The sequence below is a fragment of the Asterias rubens genome, chromosome 17, assembly GCF_902459465.1.
Source record: "Asterias rubens chromosome 17, eAstRub1.3, whole genome shotgun sequence".
NCBI classification, from domain to species: Eukaryota; Metazoa; Echinodermata; class Asteroidea; order Forcipulatida; family Asteriidae; genus Asterias; species Asterias rubens.
In genome coordinates, this window is record NC_047078.1 from 5,836,069 (window position 1) to 5,857,926 (window position 21,858).

At 39.7% G+C, this 21,858-nt stretch overlaps 2 protein-coding genes across 2 annotated transcripts; both read right to left on the minus strand.

The window, feature by feature from the left end:
* Window positions 1–4,131: 4,131 nt before the first annotated feature.
* Window positions 4,132–14,869, minus strand: LOC117301429 (rRNA 2'-O-methyltransferase fibrillarin-like). Its single transcript, XM_033785412.1, has 9 exons — window positions 14,804–14,869; window positions 13,802–13,993; window positions 13,242–13,289; window positions 11,674–11,831; window positions 10,745–10,915; window positions 9,911–10,043; window positions 8,534–8,646; window positions 6,881–7,026; window positions 4,132–6,569 (listed from the first exon to the last, which is right to left on the minus strand). The coding sequence occupies exons 1-9, from the start codon at window positions 14,817–14,819 to the stop codon at window positions 6,548–6,550; spliced, it is 999 nt and encodes a 332-aa protein (XP_033641303.1). The 5' UTR covers window positions 14,820–14,869; the 3' UTR covers window positions 4,132–6,547.
* Window positions 14,870–16,147: 1,278 nt separating this feature from the next.
* On the minus strand, window positions 16,148–19,187 carry LOC117301737 (E3 ubiquitin-protein ligase TRIM56-like). The gene is made up of 2 exons (XM_033785763.1): window positions 17,918–19,187; window positions 16,148–17,654 (listed from the first exon to the last, which is right to left on the minus strand). The coding sequence occupies exons 1-2, from the start codon at window positions 19,185–19,187 to the stop codon at window positions 17,026–17,028; spliced, it is 1,899 nt and encodes a 632-aa protein (XP_033641654.1). The 3' UTR covers window positions 16,148–17,025.
* Between the last annotated feature and the right edge of the window lie 2,671 nt (window positions 19,188–21,858).

The window sequence follows — 21,858 nt, forward strand, 5'->3', positions numbered from 1 at the left end:
TCGATTTTTGGGGGGAGAATTAAGAAAACAGTACTTTATTTCAATGATTGTCTCAAGTGTTTAAACACAATGAATTCAGGCATGGAATGCCATCTTTAAGACAGCCACATTTGTCATTTTACATGTACACTACTTCAATTGTTAAAGCTGAAAGCCTTTAAAATGGGGGTACCAAGCCCATGACCAAGCAACAAAGGTCATGGTCTGTGTAACTTCACTTTAATTAAAAGCAATTGGACACTTTCTGAACAGAACAAAAATTCAAAGTTCACAGATTTACCAGTAACTTACAGGGTTTACAGAAGGTAGGATGGTGACAGACTTCCCTTGAAATATTGTTCCATGAAATGCTAAATACTTTTTGAGAAAACATTAAAACAATTTTCAATTCTCGATATCGAGAATAACAGATTTATTTTAAACACATGTCATGACACGGCGAAACTTGCGGAAACAAGGGTGGGTTTTCCTGTTATTTCCTTCTGACTCCGATGACCGATTGAGCCTAGATTTTCACAAGTTTGTTATTTTATATATGTTGTGTGATACACGAAGTGTTGCCCTTTGGACAATACTGTTTACGGATGTTGTGCGATTGCTTTTAATTTGTTACAACTTCTGAGAAGCAAAACGGGAAAGAAATCTGTGAAATGTGTTAAAAGGCTCCCAAATATTTCAAGGAAACGTTTGACTCACCGCAGTGATAAAAACTTTTAGCCAGGCAAATTTTCTTCAACGAAAAGCTTTCCTGTTACATTTATTCAAAGATTAAATTAGAAAACCTCTTTCTCTATACTGTTTTTTCCTCTAAGGTTTTCCTTGAACAAATAACCCCCGAAAATGAAACTGAAAATTCCAATATTAGACACTTTAATTACATAAATCACTATTAAATACCCCCCTGGCCCTCCAAAAAATGTTAAATAAATAAATAAAAATCAAAGCAAGGTATTACAACAGTAGACTGTAATTCAAAACTGGCAGTAGCAGAAATTAACTTCAAAATCAAATATTAAATTTGGTTGTTGATAATGTTGTAAAAAAAAACACATAAATATTAGTAATTTTTAGTTTCTTTTATAATAAACAAAAAGGTTTACCCCAAAATGCGAACATGTTTTCAACGATAACAGGTTTAATTCAGTACAAGAAGCTGACCGACCAGATATTAATAAACTTAAACCGACCAGTTTAATAAATTTAAACCCCCTATTTAAACCCCCATTTAATTGTGTAACAAATACTTCAGATTGGATGGAAATTATCCTCAAAGGGAGGAACACCAGTCATTGTAACAGCCACAGCTTGCCAGACAATGTCTGGATCTGTTGATAAAATTGTCTGCCTGAAGAAAAAAAAACCGATCTGTATTTAATTTTTTTAACCAAGGCATTTTTTTCTTACGCCATGCAAAAAACCAACAATATGTTTTCAATCAACTGCACCATTTATTATCACGAACTGCTGTTGAAAAACACACGAAGATATTTCCCAAACCGGCACAGAGCGTTCCTATTCATTCACCACGCATTGAACCTGCCGCCATGTTTGACCATGTTCCATTTCACAATCACAATCCCATAACAAAACCCAACTAATTCAACATGATGTCACCCTCAAATCCTCAAAATAAATCAGTTATCATAAAATCAGGACCAGCGACCCACATTCCTTTTTCGAACGTGACATAAATCGTGTCACTACGTTATGGAAAATACCGATTGTTTTTTTGTTGACGTGTGAGCAAGTACTGTGTAAAAAAAAAAAGCAGCGACGACATGCATGACAGTACTGCCTTATGCAAATAAGGTTCATGCACCATATTCGTCGTTGAAATCAGCTGGCCGACCAAAACAACCGCCACGAGGTCGAACACACAATTCCATTATACCATGTTCAAATTGTCCCAAATCTTCTGAAATGTCACAGGCAGAACTATCCCCGGTGTATCCAGTGTGTCGTTAAAATAAGTAATTTTCAGCTGTGGCAGGGCAAAAAGGTGTATTTTACCAGGATGATTTTGGAAGACCGATTTGTGATTAGAGGAAAGAGTCACGGGTCTAGTCCGCCGGAGAGAGCTCGGCTGTAGTTCAGCCAAAATAGACGGCACAGAATTGCAAGCAATTTACTCTACGTTTTCGTGCAAAAATACATATTTCATACACACACACTGCCTATAGACCTTCTTAATAAAACCAAGGTTGTTAAAATAGTACGGTGAATGTTACAAAATAAGGAATTGACTGGTAAATTTTCAACAAAAATGTGATGATCGAGCGGGCCCATCATCACAGCCAAAATTCTCCCGAGTTGTGAATCATCAGTCAGTCAAATCTGACTCAGACCAAACCGGCCCGGACTGGTCATCCTTGCTCAACTATCTCCTACCGTAGACTACATTTATACAAATACAAACTGTCACATACAAGAGCATATCACAAATTGTACAAAATGTGGGAAATTCTCAAGGATTTCAGATACGTAACATTTGAAAATGTAAACAAGGAAGTGAAAGATCGCGCGGAGTGTAGTCAGGTGCCGGTGACTCGACCGACGCGCACAAACTTGTAAACAACAGGGGGGAAATCCACTTAAATTATGCTTGTTTTTGAAGAAAACTGTAATAAAAATACACTCACCTGACTTCTGAAAACTTAACAATTCAATTTTGATGGCAGTCTCGTTCAGATCGGAGGTCAAAATTCCCCCAGGGTTGTTCAAACCCTACGTCCAGGGGTCACTCACATGGATGAACCACTCCATGCACTCGGAATTAGGCGCGCGAAAATGAAATTTCAACCGAGTTTGTTGACGATAGTCCTGTCAAGATCTCTTCGACAAGCGACTCAAAAAGTCAGAAATCGGTTCTAGAAAATTTAAAAATATTCCAGGAATAAAGTTAGTCCAGCGTTGTGGTGATTTTTACCCCGCCAACAGAGGTCGCATCAACGTTGTGAAATTATTTTCTCATGAAGATCCTCGATTGAGTTCGGCGCCAAAAAAAAATAAAATGGCGGAAAGATTGCGCGTCGTTCTTTATTCGAATGGCCTCTAGACGCGAACTCAAGGCCCGGTTACCAGAGTGACCGTCAATCACTGCGCGGCTCTTCAGATCTCCGCGTAGCCACGCCTACTTCCCCATGACAACGGTTTACGAAACCGCCAGATGAAGATGATGTCATGCACGAAAACAACTGTTCTCAAAACGTCCCGGATGTTGTGACACGCAGGGTCACATGATCACAACATTTGCCGCGAAAAATCTAGAATGATATAAACCGAGCTTACATTTCTCGTTGAAAAAGGTAGTTTTAATAACAATTTTAGAGTGGCTTATACTGTTCTAGTATGACAGGTCAATGATGAGACATTCAATAAAATATCCGTACTGTCAAACTTTTTCAAATGTGTGAAAATGCTATGAAAAACGGCTAGATTTCTTGATAGAACTTGCAATCAACATTCCATTATTGACCAATGCATACTTGGGGCTGACTCATTGCGCAATCAACCATTGTAATACACGTGTCCAGTTAGGATAATTTTTAGTCATGGGGGGTTAGTCATTTCTTCAGATCATTATGACTCATAAAGTTGGGGGCATCTATAAGGTGATTATTAATGATAATTTAGATAATCATTAAGATATCAATTGCACCACAGTTCAGTTCAACATTTAAAAAGGGGAAAAGCCAAACTCAAAACTTCAAAGTTCAAACCAAAGAGAAAATTATATTAATTTAAGAAGTCAAACTTTCGAAGAAAATAAATTGTTTCTGTAATAATTAGTGCTCTTGCGCTGTACATGTTTTTAGAAAGTATGCCTACTACTTCATGTCTAATGTTTTCATTAAAAGATAAAAGAACTTTTTATAAAGTTAAAAAAAAAACGAAAAAAAAACCCATCTTTGAAAGCCCATAACAGGCAGGGCCCAGTTTCATACAGCTTAGCAAATTTCTTTGCTAAGCAAAACTTGATTGGGGTACTATTTCCAACAATGTAAATGTTATGAACTGTTGGCTGGTCACCTGTTTTTGCTAAGCGATATTTTCCTGCGGTCAGCAAGGTTTTGGCGCTTACAGGTAAAATTTTGCTCATCCCCTAAACCACAACTTGGACAAATTACAACATCTTTAAAATTAATCACAGGCAATCTTTGCCTTTTAATATCACGCTGAAAAATGTGATCTTACTAACAGAATTACGTTGCCTGGTGATTTGGTTTTTAATATTAAAAACAAAAATGAACTTCTCTTTAACAAAGGTAAAAGAGAACCAATTAATTTCATAATTAAAGATAAACTCAAGGAATGAATTAAAAATCAGAGTCGATGGTTCATCGTAGAATGGTTCTAAATTCATGACTCGATAAATATACAGAAACCCTCCACCATATAAAATACATGAGTACTGGTTTGTGTGAAGTTATCTGCATCTTGCATTCAAGACAAGCTGAGACCAATTTCATGGACCTGCTTACTGCAGAATTCTGCGCTGACAATCACCATTCTTCGCTTGCACTGCAAGTGCCGAATTTCTGCGCCTACTGTGCAAGCAGAGAATGCCAAGAGTACACTCGTGCAGAAGCAAAATTCTTTAACCTGTGAAATACGGTCAATGTCTGCTTAGAGCATGCAGGAATAATAAGCAGAGCAACGAAATTGGGTCCTCGCGATCCTACTCCTATTCCTTGCTTTGAATTCTGAAGTAGACTTAAAATCAAGTTGTTAATTTTTTACATTCTTGGTGTCATCATCGAGTCCAAGTTGTAATCAACAATTGAATAAGAAAACACCTTTAGGTCCATGAAGACACAGCGTGCACTGGTCTCTCAAAAGGAAATTGTACAAATTCAATGTAAGGTCAAAAGGTCAAGAATTAAAATCAATTCTAACCAATATTAGTAATTCTGAGTGAGTGTACAATACATAAATTATAGAAAACAAAACTAAGTATTTAACCAGCATTGTAAAAAGTGGGCATCAAAGAGAGTGCAAACTAACTCGAGGTTCATTTTTTTGATAGTCTGACTTGCAACCAACATTTCAATCTTAAAATTTGACTCTCAAATTTCCATGACAACTTTGCACAATGCCTACATGTGCACATTATGCTTGTTTCCGTATATAATGAAAAGTAATTACATAAAGAAAGAAAAAAGACAAACAAATTGAGTAAACAATAATTAAAGTACAATGTGTTCCCCAAACCCCGCCCTGCCAAATGAAAAGAACTATTTGCGACCTTTACAGTTTATTTACAGAACCACGGTTATACTAGATCCATGGAGAACAGTTAGCCTTTAGTCAAGGCGCTTGTGGCAACTTGGGTGGTATATCACGTACACCGCAAACATGAAAGCGCCTTGACTAAAGGCTACATGTCAGTCGGTTCAGTGCTCAAATTTTTAAAAAGAATCTCCACAAGTAAAAGAACAGCAATTCCAACTTTGGCAGTTTTTTTACAATTAATTCAGAAATTTGCTGATAGTTTGCAACATTGGCAACACAACAGTTCTGGCACTCGGAAAGAAAACCTCAGTAGGAAACTATCAATCAACTTCAGTGTCAAAGTCCTAAAAGATCATAACAGACCAATCTGATTTGTTTAAGATGACAGAATTCAGTTTGCATTTAAAAAAAAAAGAAAATAAGATCTCTAACTACTAAGAAATGATATAAAACAAAAACCTGAGACAGTTTTTCAGTGAACAAAAACATTGTCTTTTAATGCTCTAATTTTCTTCTATGCTATTATAATAATGCAAGTTTGGTCATTTTGATAGTTCCACTTTAAAGATCTCGACTTTCTTATGGTACTTTCATTTCGTATTGTACATGGTCTTCTTGGCCTGCTTGTTTTAATCTTGTTGCCATGTTTTCAATCACACTTTTCTATAGAACCAGCCACATGTTCTTCTGGCAAAATTATCATTTTCCACAACGCTTTGAGGACAACAAATCCAGACCTGTACACGATCTTTCCAAATTTTAGAGCAACACTGTTCGGTCAACTCATTGACTGCGGGCGGATTAAAAAATCGTCAACAAATATAAATGATGAAACAATTAACAATAGTAAAACTAAGACTGTATTCGAATTGGCGGCTACAGCTACAGCTACGACTGTTACTAAGGGTGATGCCAAGGTAGTTCTATACTTCAGCGCATGACAAGGCGATGTAGCCTTAGCTGTAGCCGGCAATTTGGTCTCGTCCTACTTTCCCCTTCATCATGATGAATTTGAGGTTGCACCCAAATCAAGCAACTTTGCCTACGCTAATTGGCTACAGCTATGGTCAGTGAGAGCAGCAACAGTATTGAAGAATAGCCCTTTCAAGCAAGCTACCCAGAGCCACTACTGAATCAATCAATATATTTGTACATGTCCTAACGCTGACTTTTTTTAAAGGGGGGGGACCCTAACTGGTATGACACCAGGGTTTCTCCCCGAAGTATGTTGTCCATTGAAGTAAGCGTTGATGGCTTGGAGGGGGACCAGTGAAGATTAAGAAAAAAATTATACTTGGAAGGTGAGGCTCAGTGTTCACTTCTTCTTTGGTGGTGGTCTGGAAAGGAAAGAACAAAAGATGACAAAATTAGAAAACAAAATTCTACAGAAGTTTCAAATCTACTATTATTACAGGCCTCGAATTAACAGCAGTTGTCGTGATGCCAAGTACTTTTGCTGTGGGACCTTTTGCAAAGTGCCAATACAATTTATATATGCTTTAACAAGGGGGAAAAAAATAATAAAAAACAGAAATAATAAAATGGCCTGATCAAAAAACAACAAAAATATCCGCTTTAAAGCGGAGATTTCTCAGGCCTGTATTATGAACACCGCTTATCTCGAATTGCTTAAGACACAATGACTGACCTGTAAACTCCTACAACCACAGCGTGATCTCGTTCGTATGGCTCTAACGTCAACTGTTCCTGAGGTTTGAGTTTCTCGGACTGAAGTTTCTTGACTTCCCCAGCGAAGACTGCCTCGGGCTGGGCGGTAGAATCGATGCAGTTAGCCTACACAATCAAGATGGAGAGACAGTCCAAAAGAGTTAATCAAGATACACACACGTTTCAGATAGGTGCTCCAATTCTGCATTAAGTACATGAAAAATTGTTGATGTCTGAAACAGTTAGGAGCGACTGGACGCGCTAGATGTCAAGAGGTCAACTGTTCCAGTCGTTCAAAACGACTCTGAAGCGCCTTGGTTTTATAGCTTGATCTTGTCATGAGCTGAGCCAATGTAATGTTAATGTTTTTTGTTAATTTCACCAGTCTAAAACCAAAATTTATTTGGGTCGACCTTGAGTCGCTCCTAATCTATTTGGCGTGACTCTGGCGCACCTCTCAGAAACTGGTGATTACAGCCCCAGGTTTTCAATTGGCCTTGAGGATCAAGGCAACTACATGTATAAACCTTGATGTAATGTTTGAGGTTTATAGATTCCAAACCTTACTGCAAATGAAGGACTACATGTAGGGTGAGGGTTGTGGCCTAGGATGTAGAGAATATAGCCCATTGGAACTTCCTGATACTACATTCAGTGGATTTACAGACTTCTACATCACCATAAATATAGTCCTAACTCTTTGTGAAATCGACACCTGGGTCTCCCCTTGGTCTAGAGGATCAAGCCCCTGAACCTCCCGAGTGTTACATTTCAGAGGATTTAGAGTCTCTACATCAGCAAATATAAAGGACTAGGGTAGTGGGTTTGGGTCTCCCCTGGTCTAGAGGATGAAGCCCCCTGAACCTCCTGGGTGTTACATTTCAGAGGATTTACAGACTCTTTCTGTCACCACAAATACTTAACTAGGTTGGTGGGCCTGGGTCTCCCCTATATAGGATGAAGCCCCTGAACCTCCTGGGTGCTACATTTGAGAAGATTTACAGAGTCTCTACATCAGCAAATACTGAACTATGGTAGTGGGTCTGGGTCTCCCCTTGGTCTAGAGGATCAAGCCCCCTGAACCTCCTGGGTGTTACATTTCAGAGGATTAACAAACTCTTTTCATCTTGTACAAACATTTCTGGTGCAGTAACCATTCCAAGGTACAAGCCCTGCAGTCTCGTGGGTTTTTCTCACAGACTCAAGACCAGGGCCCAATTTCATAGAGCTGCTAAGCACAAAAATTTGCTTAGCATGATATTCCTGCCTTGGTAAAAACGGGATTTACCAACCCAATTTCCATTTGTTCGTTACTGGTATTCTGCTGTTGTTTGCTCATCGTGAAAATCATGTGGAAATTTTGTTGGTAATCCTGTTTTTATCGGGGCAGAAATTTCATGCTATGCAAATGTTTGTGCTTAGCAGCTCTATGAAACTGGGCCCTGAACATGGCCTAGTTTCAAACGCTGCTTAGTAAAGTTTGTTGCTAAGCAAAATATGATTGGGGCACCAGTTGCAACAATGTAAACTGTATGGAATTTCGGCTGTTATTAAACCAGTTTCCATTTTAGAAGCAAGATTTGTCTGTGCTTAGCAAGCTTTTATTCTTACAGAAGTTGGGCCGATGTCTTACCTTGATTGAGATGACAAAGTGTCCCTCATTCTTCAAGAAGCTGTGAGCGTTGATAGCGACAATACGAGCTTGATCCGGTTGGGCTACATCAGCAAATATCGTATCAACCATACCTGCAAGAGAGATTCAAAAAGGCTTAGCACACTTAAACATTTCTACAAAATAACAAACTTTAGTTGATCTCATTGTTGGATTAATGATAACCGAGGGCTTGATTACTATGTCGCAAGACCGGTCTCCAAGGACAAATGTAATGAAGGCAAGGATAGAGAAAGCGAACGTCTCTCCTATGTGCACGATGTGTAACAAGGCGGAGGAGACTATCTTTCATATTGTCAGCGAGTGTAGCATGATGGCCAAGACGGAACACAAAGGAAGACATGACAAGTTAGCCAAGGCGATTCACTGGAATCCGTGTGAGAAGAGACTGCAAAATGGTACGACCATGTTCTGGAGAAAGTTGTAGAGACCGTCCAGGTCAAGATCCTTTGGGACTTCAACATTCAGTCTCCTGACGATGACTAGAGCAAGCTAGTCGAAACGTTGAGACCAACCCAAGAGCTGACTCCGCGGAAGTACAGTTAATTACGATCCTATAAGCTAAATTAGTAGTCCCAGCCTATTTCTATACCATCAGCCCAGTAATAATAGTTAATAAGCAGGACAGTTCTTTTCAGAACTGAGAAGTCTCCTGAACACCCAAACAATCTACTCCGCGGTAGTAGAATTAAGCAGACATTTCTCTAAAAAACAAACTCTACCTGGCAAGTAGATACACACGTGGTGTTACCGCAAACCAAATAAACATTCAGACTGTTCATTTATTGAGTGAGAATGCCCTTTGGGGATAACATGTGTGTCAGGGGTCAGGGGTCATACATGGATTCATAACACTTTCAGACACATCAAATAGATCATACATGTACGACCTTGAAACGGAAAGAATTAATTAGTTTTTTACAAATCCCTTCAGTCACTTTTCAAAACAAGATCTAGTTGCATACAAATTTTTTGTGCATGAAGAACACTACATCTCATAAAAAATGCTGAATAACAGGCGCAGTACATAGATAACAAATTGATCAGGCATGCAACTGCCCGTTGAAAAAAAGAGAGGAAAATTTGAATGCACAACGCAAGTGTGGAGCGAGGCAGCCGAAACGCCACGAGACATGACACCCACAATGGTACCCTAAAAAATGTTGAGGTTTATTATGCTCTAAGGTGCATTGTTTTTTTTTTGTGTTTTTTTTTTAAATTATTTTAGCGCCGATCAATTTTTTGTTAACGCGGAAATCCAGAAGAGATGCATGCCTGATTGATACAAAAAAACAAAAAAACTCCTACGATCAGTCGTAGCTTTCTGTTTGAACTCACCAACAAGCATGCGGTATTTGTGAGGATGTCTGGCATCTTCAATGATGGGAATAATATTTGTTCGTTTCTTAGCAACGTTTATGAGGTCACGACCTGACCTGTGTGAGAACTCTACTGCATACACAAGACCCTCCTGGAAAAAAAAGAAGAAAAAACAGTTGTCAAAGTTAGTTTGCATACAAAACAGACTTTTGAAAAGTGTCAGCCTGTTGACTGTTTCAAGTTTCAAATTAATTTATAATCGTACAATAAAACAACAATAAGAGTTCAGCATGTTGTTTTGAAATTCAACTTCTTCAACTTCCTTCACATTTTTCTGAGAGACCTAACAAAAAAGTCCTTACTTATTGAACTCTCTTCCATATAATCCAAAAATTACTGAGGTTGGCCAATAAATGTCAAAGTTCTTTTTCTTTATTTCAATAGTGTGATCTGTATTCTCAAACACTTTTCGTACATAACCATATGACGGTCTGTAGCGCTCGACATTTCGGATCTTTCAACTCCAGTTTGAAGAGATTGTTAAGTAGCAACTTTTTGTTTTGTTACAATCAGTGAAAAGAACCAATCTTTCTTTTCCAATGATGGTAAGCTTGGACAACTAAAGCTTTATAACAAATTACCTCTGTGCTCAGGCTTGAGAGCATTTTTGTGTGTAAGCTTGGTCGACTAAAGCCGCCAATGGTAAGGAAAAAGGGGTATGAGTGCGGTCGACTTAAGCCGCCCATGGTTATAAATAGGCCTAGTAAGGAAAGAATTTACTTCTGAGGGCAACCCCATTTGTCAATTTTGTTGTCAAAGTCAAATATAAAAAATGGAATTTGAATAACTTACAGGTCCGACGATATCTGAGACGTGTGAGACTGTCGTTCCCGATGCAGCACCGAGATAAAGAACCTTCTCTCCAGGTTTCATATGGATCTGATCAACTCCGCCCAAGATGGCTGCCGCTAACTTAGATCGGAAAGGATTCCAGGCTCTGTACTCAATCTTAACCTCTCCTTCCTGTTCAGAGACAATAATAATACAATATGGATTCATAAATCTCACATTCTAAAATACATTTACTCATGGTGTTCGGCAATAGATCAAATTGATGTACAACGATTAAACATTGTGACAACTTGTTGCTAAGAAACTAGACAGAGTATGCTTGTGTAAAGAGCAGTTTCTTCAGTTCTGTTTTGAAAGTCTCCGAAGAAACAATGTTGTAGTTGGAATTTGGTAGTTTATTCCAGAGAACAGGACCAATGTGTGAGAAGGCCCTGTCACCGTAACAAACTGTCCTTGACTTTGGGACAACTAAAACGGTCGAGGAGCAAGATCAAAGCGAGTAGTTGCCTTTTTTGTTCTTGTGCAAGAAAGAAAGTCCTTGATGTAATAATCATGAAGTGATTTGTTTACTTGAGTCAAGATCTTGAAAACAATTCTTCGTCGGACTTGAAGCCACTGGAGGGACATGAGCGTGTGGGGTGATGCTTTCATACTTTCTGACATGGCCCAAGAAAGTCTTGGTGCATTGTCCAAAACTCTGAGCGTCAATACTTTGTTCAAAAGCAAAGTTCAGAATTGAGATGATCAATTTGGATTTTTTTCTGCATAGCTTCTTGTATAATCCTATTTTAGTTCCGCTTCGATAACTTTTTTTTCAGAAGCATTTGGCGAAACTTGGCTTTAAAAATTGCTTTCATACAAACAAAGGCAAATTGCAATAGACTTTGAGAGCTATGGTGGTAACCAACCGATTACAGAAACCACATTACCTCAACAGAAATTTTCTTTTCTCCATACACTGTGTCGCCAGGGACCAAGTTCTTGGTGACCAGAGCGTCCTCCTTGCCTCTTGAGATGAAGACGCCCTCAAGACGATGGGGCTCAACGATAACCTTCCTCCCTCCGGCCATACCACCTCCTCTGCCACCTGTTAATAATCAATTGATCAGCCCAGTAATTAAAGATGTATGCTTTCAGATGCTTGATTTCGGGACCTCAAAATCTAAATCTGAAGTCTCGAAATCAAATTCAAATATTTTAGTTGAAAATAACTTCTTTCTCAAAAACTACATTACTTCAGAGGGAGCCGTTTCTCACAATGTTTTCTACTATCAACAGCTCTCCATTGCTTGTTACCAAGTAAGTTTTTATGCTAACAATTATTTTGAGTAATTACCAATAGTGTCCAGTGCCAGACTGCACGCCCAAATGCCAGTGATTTTAGTGTAGGGACTGGGCACAATTTCATTGAGCTGCTCTTTATGCAGAAAATATTGCTGAAAAAATTTCTACTTGAAGAAATAAGCAGGATACCAGTCAAAAATTGGACACGTGATGAAATGGTAGCTTAGCTGGTAATATTATTCTAGTAAGCATAATTTTGTTGTGCTTAGCTTCTTTTTGTGCTTAAGAAACTCTATCCAATTGGGCCCAGTAAACTTATGACCGTACAACTAATAACACCTCACTGCATTTTTAATTAAAACTCATACACACAAAAATCGTTGAGTGTTAAAGTATTACACATAAGAACTAGAACAGCGAAGTTGCCATAGCTAGCTGCCACTCGCCTGATAGACAAATAATAACTAACAAAAAAAACTAATCATTTGATCCCTAGCCCAATTATTCACCTAGAAAAAATAAATAAGATTAGACAATTTTTTACAGTTTTGTTGACATGCCAAATATGAAATCAAGAATAAGAAAATCATCACAATCACTATAAAACAGGTAGGGTTTGTGTGTTTTTGATGTTTTCAATAGTTTTGTCAAACAAATTTAACTCCTAAATGACATTTTCTGTTAACTTTTTTAAACAACTAAGCACAGTGTAGCCCAAGTAAACATTTGAAGAATTGTTCTTGCTTTGCCAATATGAATAAAAATATTCTTTAAACATCTTTTCAAGCCTGTACATTTTGAAAAAATTATCAGCTGAAAAGGTTGTTTTTATGATTAAAAAAAAAAAATAATGATAATGGGGTTGGGGGGGGGGGGGGGGTTGAACATTTTTGTTATGTGGGCTTATAAAACCTTTTCATATGTTGTATCATCAATGTGAACAGTTAACCAGGGTTAACTGTATCATCAATGTGAACAGTTAACCAGGGTTAACTGTATCATCAAGGTGAACAGTTAACCAGGGTTAACTGTATCATCAATGTGAACAGTTAACCAGAGTTAACTGTATGATCAAGGTGAACAGTTAAGTTAACCAGGGTTAACTGTATCATCAATGTGAACAGTTAACCAGGGTTAACTGTATGATCAAGGTGAACAGTTAACCAGGGTTGATTGTATCATATCATGCATGCGAAGCAGTGTGAACACCTACCTCCTCGCCCTCTGCCTCGTGGTCCACCTCTACCTCTTGGAGTGAACCCTAGAAATAGATAAGAAATTTTAGAACACCTTACAATAAGCCAATTCAATGAACTCTGAACTTTACTCAGCATATGGTGAACATAGTTTTCAGTTTGCTGGACCTCATTTATGGAACACTCTCCCTCTACACATCAAACAAGCTACCATCGTCTCGCATTTCAAGACTATTCTCAAAACATTTCTGTTCAAGTCATCATTCATACATGTAGATTTTTTTCTGAGCACTTAGAGATTTCGCTTCAAGGCCCTAAATCGAGCCTGGAAGTGGAAGTAACCCACAAAAGAAAACTACTGTGAATGTGAATCAGGACAGAGTTGAAATAGAGAAAATGTGTGTCCAAAACAAGACGAAAAACAGAGAAACTACAAAAGAAACTAGATTTGAATCAGGTTGCTTGACTGTTGTTGCAAAATTTAAGTTTTGGTTGAGAGTTTTCTGCGCTTAGCAATTTTGTGCTTATATGCTTTATGGCATGGGGCCCAGAGAGGCTCAACAAAGACAATACTTACCACCACGACCTCCGCGTCCACCACGGAATCCGCCTCTATCTCCGCCTCGGAAACTACCTCTGCCTCCTCCCCTACCCCCTCGGAAGCCACCGCCTCCTCTATCCCCGCCCCCGAATCCACCTCGGAATCCTGACCCTCCTCGGGAAACTCCGCCCCTTCCTCCATAACCACCGCCTCCTCTTGGAGAAAATCCTGTGAAAATAAGAAAGTATTGACAGTTTATTTTAAAGATACAGGGGATAATGACAACTGGAAGGGCAACTGGAATTACACCACAGCCTCTGTTGCCCCTTGTGATCTTTGCCTTGATGCCCTTCAAAAGTCTTCTTATTTTTTCGAGGGAACAGTGTCCTTGCCACCACTTTTCACTAGTTTATACCAAAAAGAAGATCCCTTTAGGTAAAACTAAAATAGATACATATTAATTAACAAATTAAAAGTGGTTGCAGGAGACGGAAATGTTTTTTGATTTTGATTCTGTTCATTTCCAGATAAGTCATTTCTATCAGACGACTTAGACTGGTGACCAGATTGACCCAATTTTTAGTTTTGCCACCTTCTTAAAAAAATCAAAACACACTTTTTTTATTTTAAAAATAAAAAGGCACAAAAACAAAAAATTATAAACTAGAGCTTCCATGCGTGAGGGTATGCATGTTCACCATTTGATAATTATACTTAAATAATTATAATACAAACAGGCCTTGTGTTTTTGCTTTTTTGTTAAGTAGCCCACCGCGTCGTAGTCTAGCTTTTGCAAATTGAGGTAACGGGGACGCACGCGGCGTCGCCCAAACCCACTGTACTTGCGTGTACAGCAGCATCATGATCATGCAGCATGAATGTGCGAACACAAACTATCTATTGAAAAATGCTTTTAAGATCGAATAAACAATTAACATTACACTCTAAACCATCCTGAATTCATAACCATCATCTACTGTGTTTATTTTTACAAAGTCACTTCATTTATTTATGAAAAAATTAAAGCAAATACTTCACCTGATCCTGGCCGCATCGTGGTCGATTAAAGCGTTGCACGTGTGTAAATCTCACGCTCGCCGCAAGAGGGGGCTATGTTAATTTAACGGCGATGTTTTTGAGAAATTCGTTGGAACATTGAGGGCGCTGTTTGCTGTAACTTCTGGCATGTTTTGGGGTTTTTTATGAGAACGATTCTGTACCACCAATTTGTCACTCATTTGAGAAAATTTGAGAAAATACTATTATTTTAACATAACGAATGCAAAAGAGGTTGATACGGACACTTTCCAAACAAAATTAATTACAAAGCAAATCTTAAACATGGAATTGCCAGCACATCTCAACAAAATCTGTTAACAATAAGCTCATTACATGACACACTGCAGGGGCCGATTTCATAGCCCCTGACCCACCAATGTACTCTATTGATGGGGGCAATTAAGGGGCTAGATTTCATAGAGCTGTTTTAAGTACCAATTTCTGCTTAGCAGACATAAGCTGGATACCAGTCACAGATTGTACATGTGCCTGGGTAGTTTGGCTGGTAACCACATTCTGGTAAGCATGATTGTTGTGCTTAAAGTGGTATGGATTATCGACTGGCTGTCGAAAGTTCAAGCTAAGGTTATGGACGTCTTTGGAGGTACGTGAGGATTATTGGAAAATGAGACCATTCTTAGCGGTAACTTTTCACGAAAATCATTAAGAAAGCTTGCCATTATTGTATAAATGCTAATAGAAGTAATAAAGTATGCTGAATTCGCAAGCTTATAAAAATTATACAATTATTACAACTAGGTAATTTCTAACAGTCTTTATTCAGTGTTATCCCATGACAGCCAAGATCATTGTTTGGGGCCTTCCTAAGAAATAAACCACAACTATATATGATAAGAGGACGCAGACCAAGAGGCCGCAAACACTCAGGTAACTAAACACAACTTTTAAAAGAAATAACAACTTGAGAAAAGACATGACGAAATGTTGGAAGACGAAGTCGGTTATACGGTTTATTTTCATGTAAAACCTACTTATTCATTTATTACAAAAAATACTATTCATGTTTCAAATAAAATATAAAATAATGTCATCTTTCTATAAAAAGATAAGAAAGAACATAGAATTATAAAGTATCAAAATGTTTAGGATTAAAGTGTCAAATGATAGAAAATAATTATGAGCATGTCAAAATACTAGTCACGCTAACTTACTACGGATGCCCTTGATTAACTGAGGTGTTAATTTCACGAGCAAAATACCATTTTTACTCGTGAAATGAACACCGGTGGGACGAGATTATTCTGCCACCCCCCCCCCCCCCCCGCAATCAATAGGTAGGACGACGAATGCACAGACATAAAGAACCTTTTTCTTATGTCTGTGTACGAATGGTGTCTGATAGCACCCTCTTTTGATTCATCCTCCTCCAGCCATTTCCCGGACGGGGGGGATCGGGACAGATTTCGCTGTGGCACTGGCACACCCCCCCCCCCCCTCCACCACCCCCTCTTCATTGAAATGTGAAATGTGGACAGTCGAGTTTAGAAATTACCAGAATAATAAAGGTTTGACATGAGTGTGGTATTGTCCCAATATGTTTTTCTATTTTTCTATGTACAATTATCTCAATAACAAATTAATGAAACAATCAACTACATACATTATAAAGAGTGTACACTATAATGCAAATGGAAACTACGGGTTTTCATTGGTCAGAGGTGCTACTCCCTGTGCCCCCAAAATCTTGCTGAGTTTCGTCACTGGGCAACAATACATAAGACATACAACTCCGAGTCTTTCTGAATCCTCCATTATTTTGGCAAAGGTAGACCATGGAGGAAGCTCCATGGGTAGACTTTGAAACGCTAACAATGTATTTACCTGGCAAGTCTGCTGCCACCTATTGACCCAAAAGTCCCCCAATGGTGAGGATGTTTTTTGTTTAGGTTTAACATATCATGCAAATCTGACGTCACAACTTCGTAGAGAGCTAGTGAATTACGCCAGCGATCTCGGGCTGTTGAGGTCATGTCCATTGACCACATTTTGACCTCGTATTAATTTTACATGGCTTTTACGGTTCTGGAGATTCACAGTTAAATATGACGTACATGTGTATGCATAATATAAAGCCAACACCTGCCCTTCCTTGCGGATATCGACAGGGGACCAGTCTAAGCCGAACATGGCTGGGTATGTGGGTTATAAATATCCAACGATTATCAAGTTTGACTATAGTTTTAGACGTGCTCAAGTTCGAAAATCTTGACCGAAGTCCAGTCTGCAATAGCTAGCTGCTGTTTCCCCGCACACATCTTAATATCCATTGGATAATGAAGGTCCTGAGCCACGCATGCACGAAACGTCCCCTTGGCGTCGTACTGGTGTATATGCCCCGTGTCACTACCGTTATGCATAGCCAGAAATATACCCGAGCTATCGCAGCAAACCCCGGTACAGTATTCAACCCGGTCGTTGGCGATGAGCGGTTTGATCGTGAAGATAGTTGCGCCAGTCTCACCATCCACCGCCTGGGCAACGCGCTTGTCGGCCCCACTGATAATCACCCGATTCACGGTGCTGTCGATTGCGAGGTAGTGTGGCGGTGTAGCGACCGGAATGGTACGGATCAGTGAGCCGTCTGCCGGCCGGTGTTCCGTCAGGACGCACCGCTTGACATCCCCGATGACGATGGTACCGTCTCGCTTCACCGCTACGCTGGCTAGATTCACCAGCGTCTTGCCGACCTCTGCTGCCGGGAGGGTTGGGAACTCGAAGACCAGTATCTTGTCGGTGTTGTAGACTTTGACCAGGCTTGTGGTGTCTAGCACAATCAGTTGGTTGTTGAATGTCGCCACATCGAATGGATCTGTAAAGAGAAAAATAGTGTACAGTTCAGGGCCCAATTTCATAAAGCCTGTCTGTAAGCACTAAAATTGTTAAGCACAGAAAATTATTGCTTATAACCAGTCAACTTACGTTAAGTTTATAGTTGTGACTGGTGTCCCACTTAATGTTTGCATTAATAAAGGAAAAGCACAATTATTCTGGTCATCATACTAATATTTGTATTGTTTCTTTCATCTTTACTGCAAACGAAATCGAGGCTGAGAGAATGAGAAAGCGACTTACAATCATCGATTTGTACCGCCCTCTTGTGACCACCTTTAGAGTTGCAGATAACGACTCTCTTGTTCCACTGGTCAGCCACAGCGATGTCTCCCGATGGCAAGGCAGCGATGCCTCTAGCACAGCTGAATTCACCCTCTCCTTCGTCCTTCCCAAACTGCCGACACATCTCCCACTTCCCTTCCATGACCAGATTCCCGAGGTTGATACACCCATCCTCGTTCCCACTACGGGCGAACGTCATGAAGGAGAGTCTGTGGTCGATCTTCGGAGGTTTGTGGACACCGAGGGATTTGAGCTCTTTGCTGATGGTCGCGTAGAGCGTGAGGAGGTCACCCTTGGATGCCGTGCTGACAAGCTCTCGAGCCGTAGTCAGAGAGTGCTGGATTCCCTCCCTCATCCTGCTCATCTTCTCTTCATACTCCTTGAACTTCAACTCTCGATCTTCTTCAATCCTCTTGATGTCTCCAATGATGCGTTTCTCTTCGACAGCCACCATAGCGGTCACTTCGGCTGCCCTGGTATGCACCTCTTGGATGGTCTCGACGCTGGAACTCTGCAACTTCTTCTTCATCTCAGTTGCGTCATCCAACGACTGTTCAATGACCAACAATGCGTAGTTTAGAGCAGGGAAGAGCTCACCCAACGACTGTTTACGCTCCGAGAAGGCCTTATTGGTGTCGATGCATTTGTGACCTTTGACCTGGCTGTGGTCGACAACTGTACAGTCATGGCAGACTAACTCTTGGCACGTCTCGCAGAAGAAGGCAAGGATCTCCCCGTAGTGCTTCTTGCACTTAGGCTCCATCTCAAGCCGTACTTTCCTCACCTCGACCACCCCATACTTAATCTCATCCAGAGTGGCGATCTTGTGACTCGACAGAGCGGCGAATCTCGTGTGCGCATTCTGGCAATTTGCGCAGAGGTACAGCGCGCAATCGATACACCTCGACACAGCCAGGTTCCTACCACCCTCACAAGACCCACATGCCAACTTGGTCTCCAGGCAATTTGCAACTTGCTCTTGCATGATTATCTCATCCGTGAGTCCAATCAGATAGAAGTTCGTCTTCAGGTTGTCGACGCCGGCTCGGATGTCTGTGTTTTTACCACAAACAGGGCAGCATATCATAGGGACCTTAGCGATGTTAGTTGTCCTGTACTTCTTCAGACAGTTTGCACAGAAGCTATGGAGGCATTCTAAGAGTTTGGGTTGTTGGTATCGTCCCAGGCAGAGGGCGCACTCGGGTTGTTTTTTCTTACCATCGTCCATTCCCTAACACAAGATCTGAAAGAAAAACATTCAGCCAATATAATATCAACGTGTTTACTCTCGATGTGGACATGCATTTTAATTCAATATTGACCGATCATTGCCAGGAAATAACGAGAAAAACCGAATAGTTTGACAGGTATAGATTCTGGCCCTTGGTATATACGGCGAACTGTACAGAAAACTTCTTCTTCTGAAAGCGTCCTCTCTTGAATTCCCCTCACAGTCCATTTTGTTTTTATCTAAGGGGGAAAGAATCTGCGGGGCCATTATTTCCCCATGACCCCAGCTCTTTCCAGAGTCGCTACCAAAGAGGAACGAATGTTGTAGTCCGATGAGAGAATACACGGAAGGAAGTTCTTAGAAACTTGGAAGGAAATCCCCTTAGAACTATTCTGATGAACCCCGTTCTTGGCTAATAAAGTAATAGAATTACAGTGATTGAGAGTGGACACTATTGGTAATTATCAAAGACCAGTCTTCTCAGTTGGTGTATCTCAACACATGCATAAAATAACAAACCTGTGAAAATTTGAGCTCGTTTGGTCGTCGGAGTTGATGGATAACTATGAAATTAAAAAACACCCTTGTCACACGAAGTTGTGAGCTTTTAGACGCTTGATTTAGAGACCTCAAATTCTAAACTTGAGGTCTCGAAATCAAATTCGTGGAAAATTACTTCGTTCTCGAAAACGACGTCACTTCAGAGGGAGCTGTTTCTCACAATGTTTTGTACTATCAACCTCTCCCCACTACTCGTCACCAAGAAAGGTTTTATGCTAATAATTATTTTGAGTAATTACAATAGTGTCCACTGCCTTTAAGTTCGCTTCTCCACAGTAAATGAAATAGAAGCAGCCTGTACCACCTAAGCGCGTATTATACGCAAGCGCAAAAGTGTCACATTTTTTTTAGGCCCTAATGGTGGGAAACTCGAGTAATTATTCAAAAATTTAACTGAACATTTTATTGGTTTGTAACAGTGGTCTTACCTTTGATTTGTGTTGAGAACGAATGGTCTATAGCTTAACAGGATAAATCTTTGGCACCAATAAACGGAACAGAAATCATGTCACAATGAACAAGGGCCTTGTGATGTAGTCTTTTTATACCCAACAATTCGGCTGGACATCTGTGCAAGTGATACAAACTAAAACCGGAATGAGTAACATGTAGTGACCGTGTATACCGGAAACTCGAAATGACTCAATGGGTTTAATAGTCCCACCATCACCAACGATTGAAAACCTCATGGGATAACAGGGTTCCAATATGTGCTATAGATCTGCCTATTAAGCACAAACACACAAAAACAGCTAAGCACTAAATATTTTTGCTTACCGGAATACGGTTACCAGCCAAAATACCATGTCGCCGTCACCATTGATCGTAAACCTCATTGGGACAATAGGGTTCCAATCTGGGCCCGATTTCATACAGCTGCTTAAGCACAAAAAGCAGATAAGCACTAAATAATTTTGCTTACCGGATTACGGTTACCAGCAAAATATACCATGTCACCATCACCAATGATCGAAAACCACTTTTTGGTGAATAGGGTTGCAATCTCGGTCCAAATTATAGAGCTGCTTAAGCACAAAAAGCAGATTAGCACTAAATAATTTTGCTTAACGGAATACGGCAACCAGCAAAACTACCATTTCACGTGTACACTAATTTTTGTGACTGATATATCCTGCTCATTTCTGCCTAGCAGAAAATTTGTTAAGCAATATGTTCTGTAAAGCAGCTCTATGAAATTGGGCCCAAGCCTGTCAGCACAAAAACTGTCAGCACAGAAACTGTCTTGGCACAGAAAGGTACTGCTTAATAACAGAAACAGGTTACAAGCTTAAGTTGTATTGAGTTAACAATGTTGTGACTACTCAACTTTTGCTTAGCAGAGAAATTTATCGAGTTGTATTTTCTGCTTAACAGCTTTATGAAATTGGGCCCTGAGAACAATTATACCCAGTTGGGGTTAACAAATGTTCGATATTGTAGAAGCCAACCAGGGCCCAACTTTATAGCGCTGCTTAGCACAAACTTATTTTTGCTTAGTATGAAATTTCTTCCTTGATAAAAACGGCGGAGTTTCATATTGCTTGGTACTGGTATTCAGCTGGTGTTTGCTTAGCATGAAAATCACGTTGAAATTTGGTTGCCAATCCTGTTGTTATCAATGCCAAAATTCCATGCTAAGCATTTTGGGGCTTAGCAGCTCTATGACATTGGGCCCAGGATACCAAAATATCCCTGATTGGGGACAATATTATCCCTTACTTTGATGAAAAGGGTTTCCATTACAAAGTTGATATTAAAGTCATGGCTGTGCTGCCCAGTACAACTAAATGTCAAGGCAACATCTGCAATCGAAACTACCAAACACCAGACAGAAACTATTTAAACACAAGGTACACGTTTGGTAATTACTCAAAACAAATAATTTTTTTTAAACTGACTTGGTAACGAGCATTGGAGAGCTGTTGATAGTATACAACATTGTGGGAAACGACTCCCTCTGGAGTGACGTAGTTTTTGAGAAAGAGGTAATTTCTCTTTAAGATAGAAGTTTTTTTTTCCTAGCTGAAAGCACACAAATTCGTACAACAAGGGTTTTTTGTCTTTTATCATTTTCTTGCAACTTCGATAACAAATTGACTCCAATTTT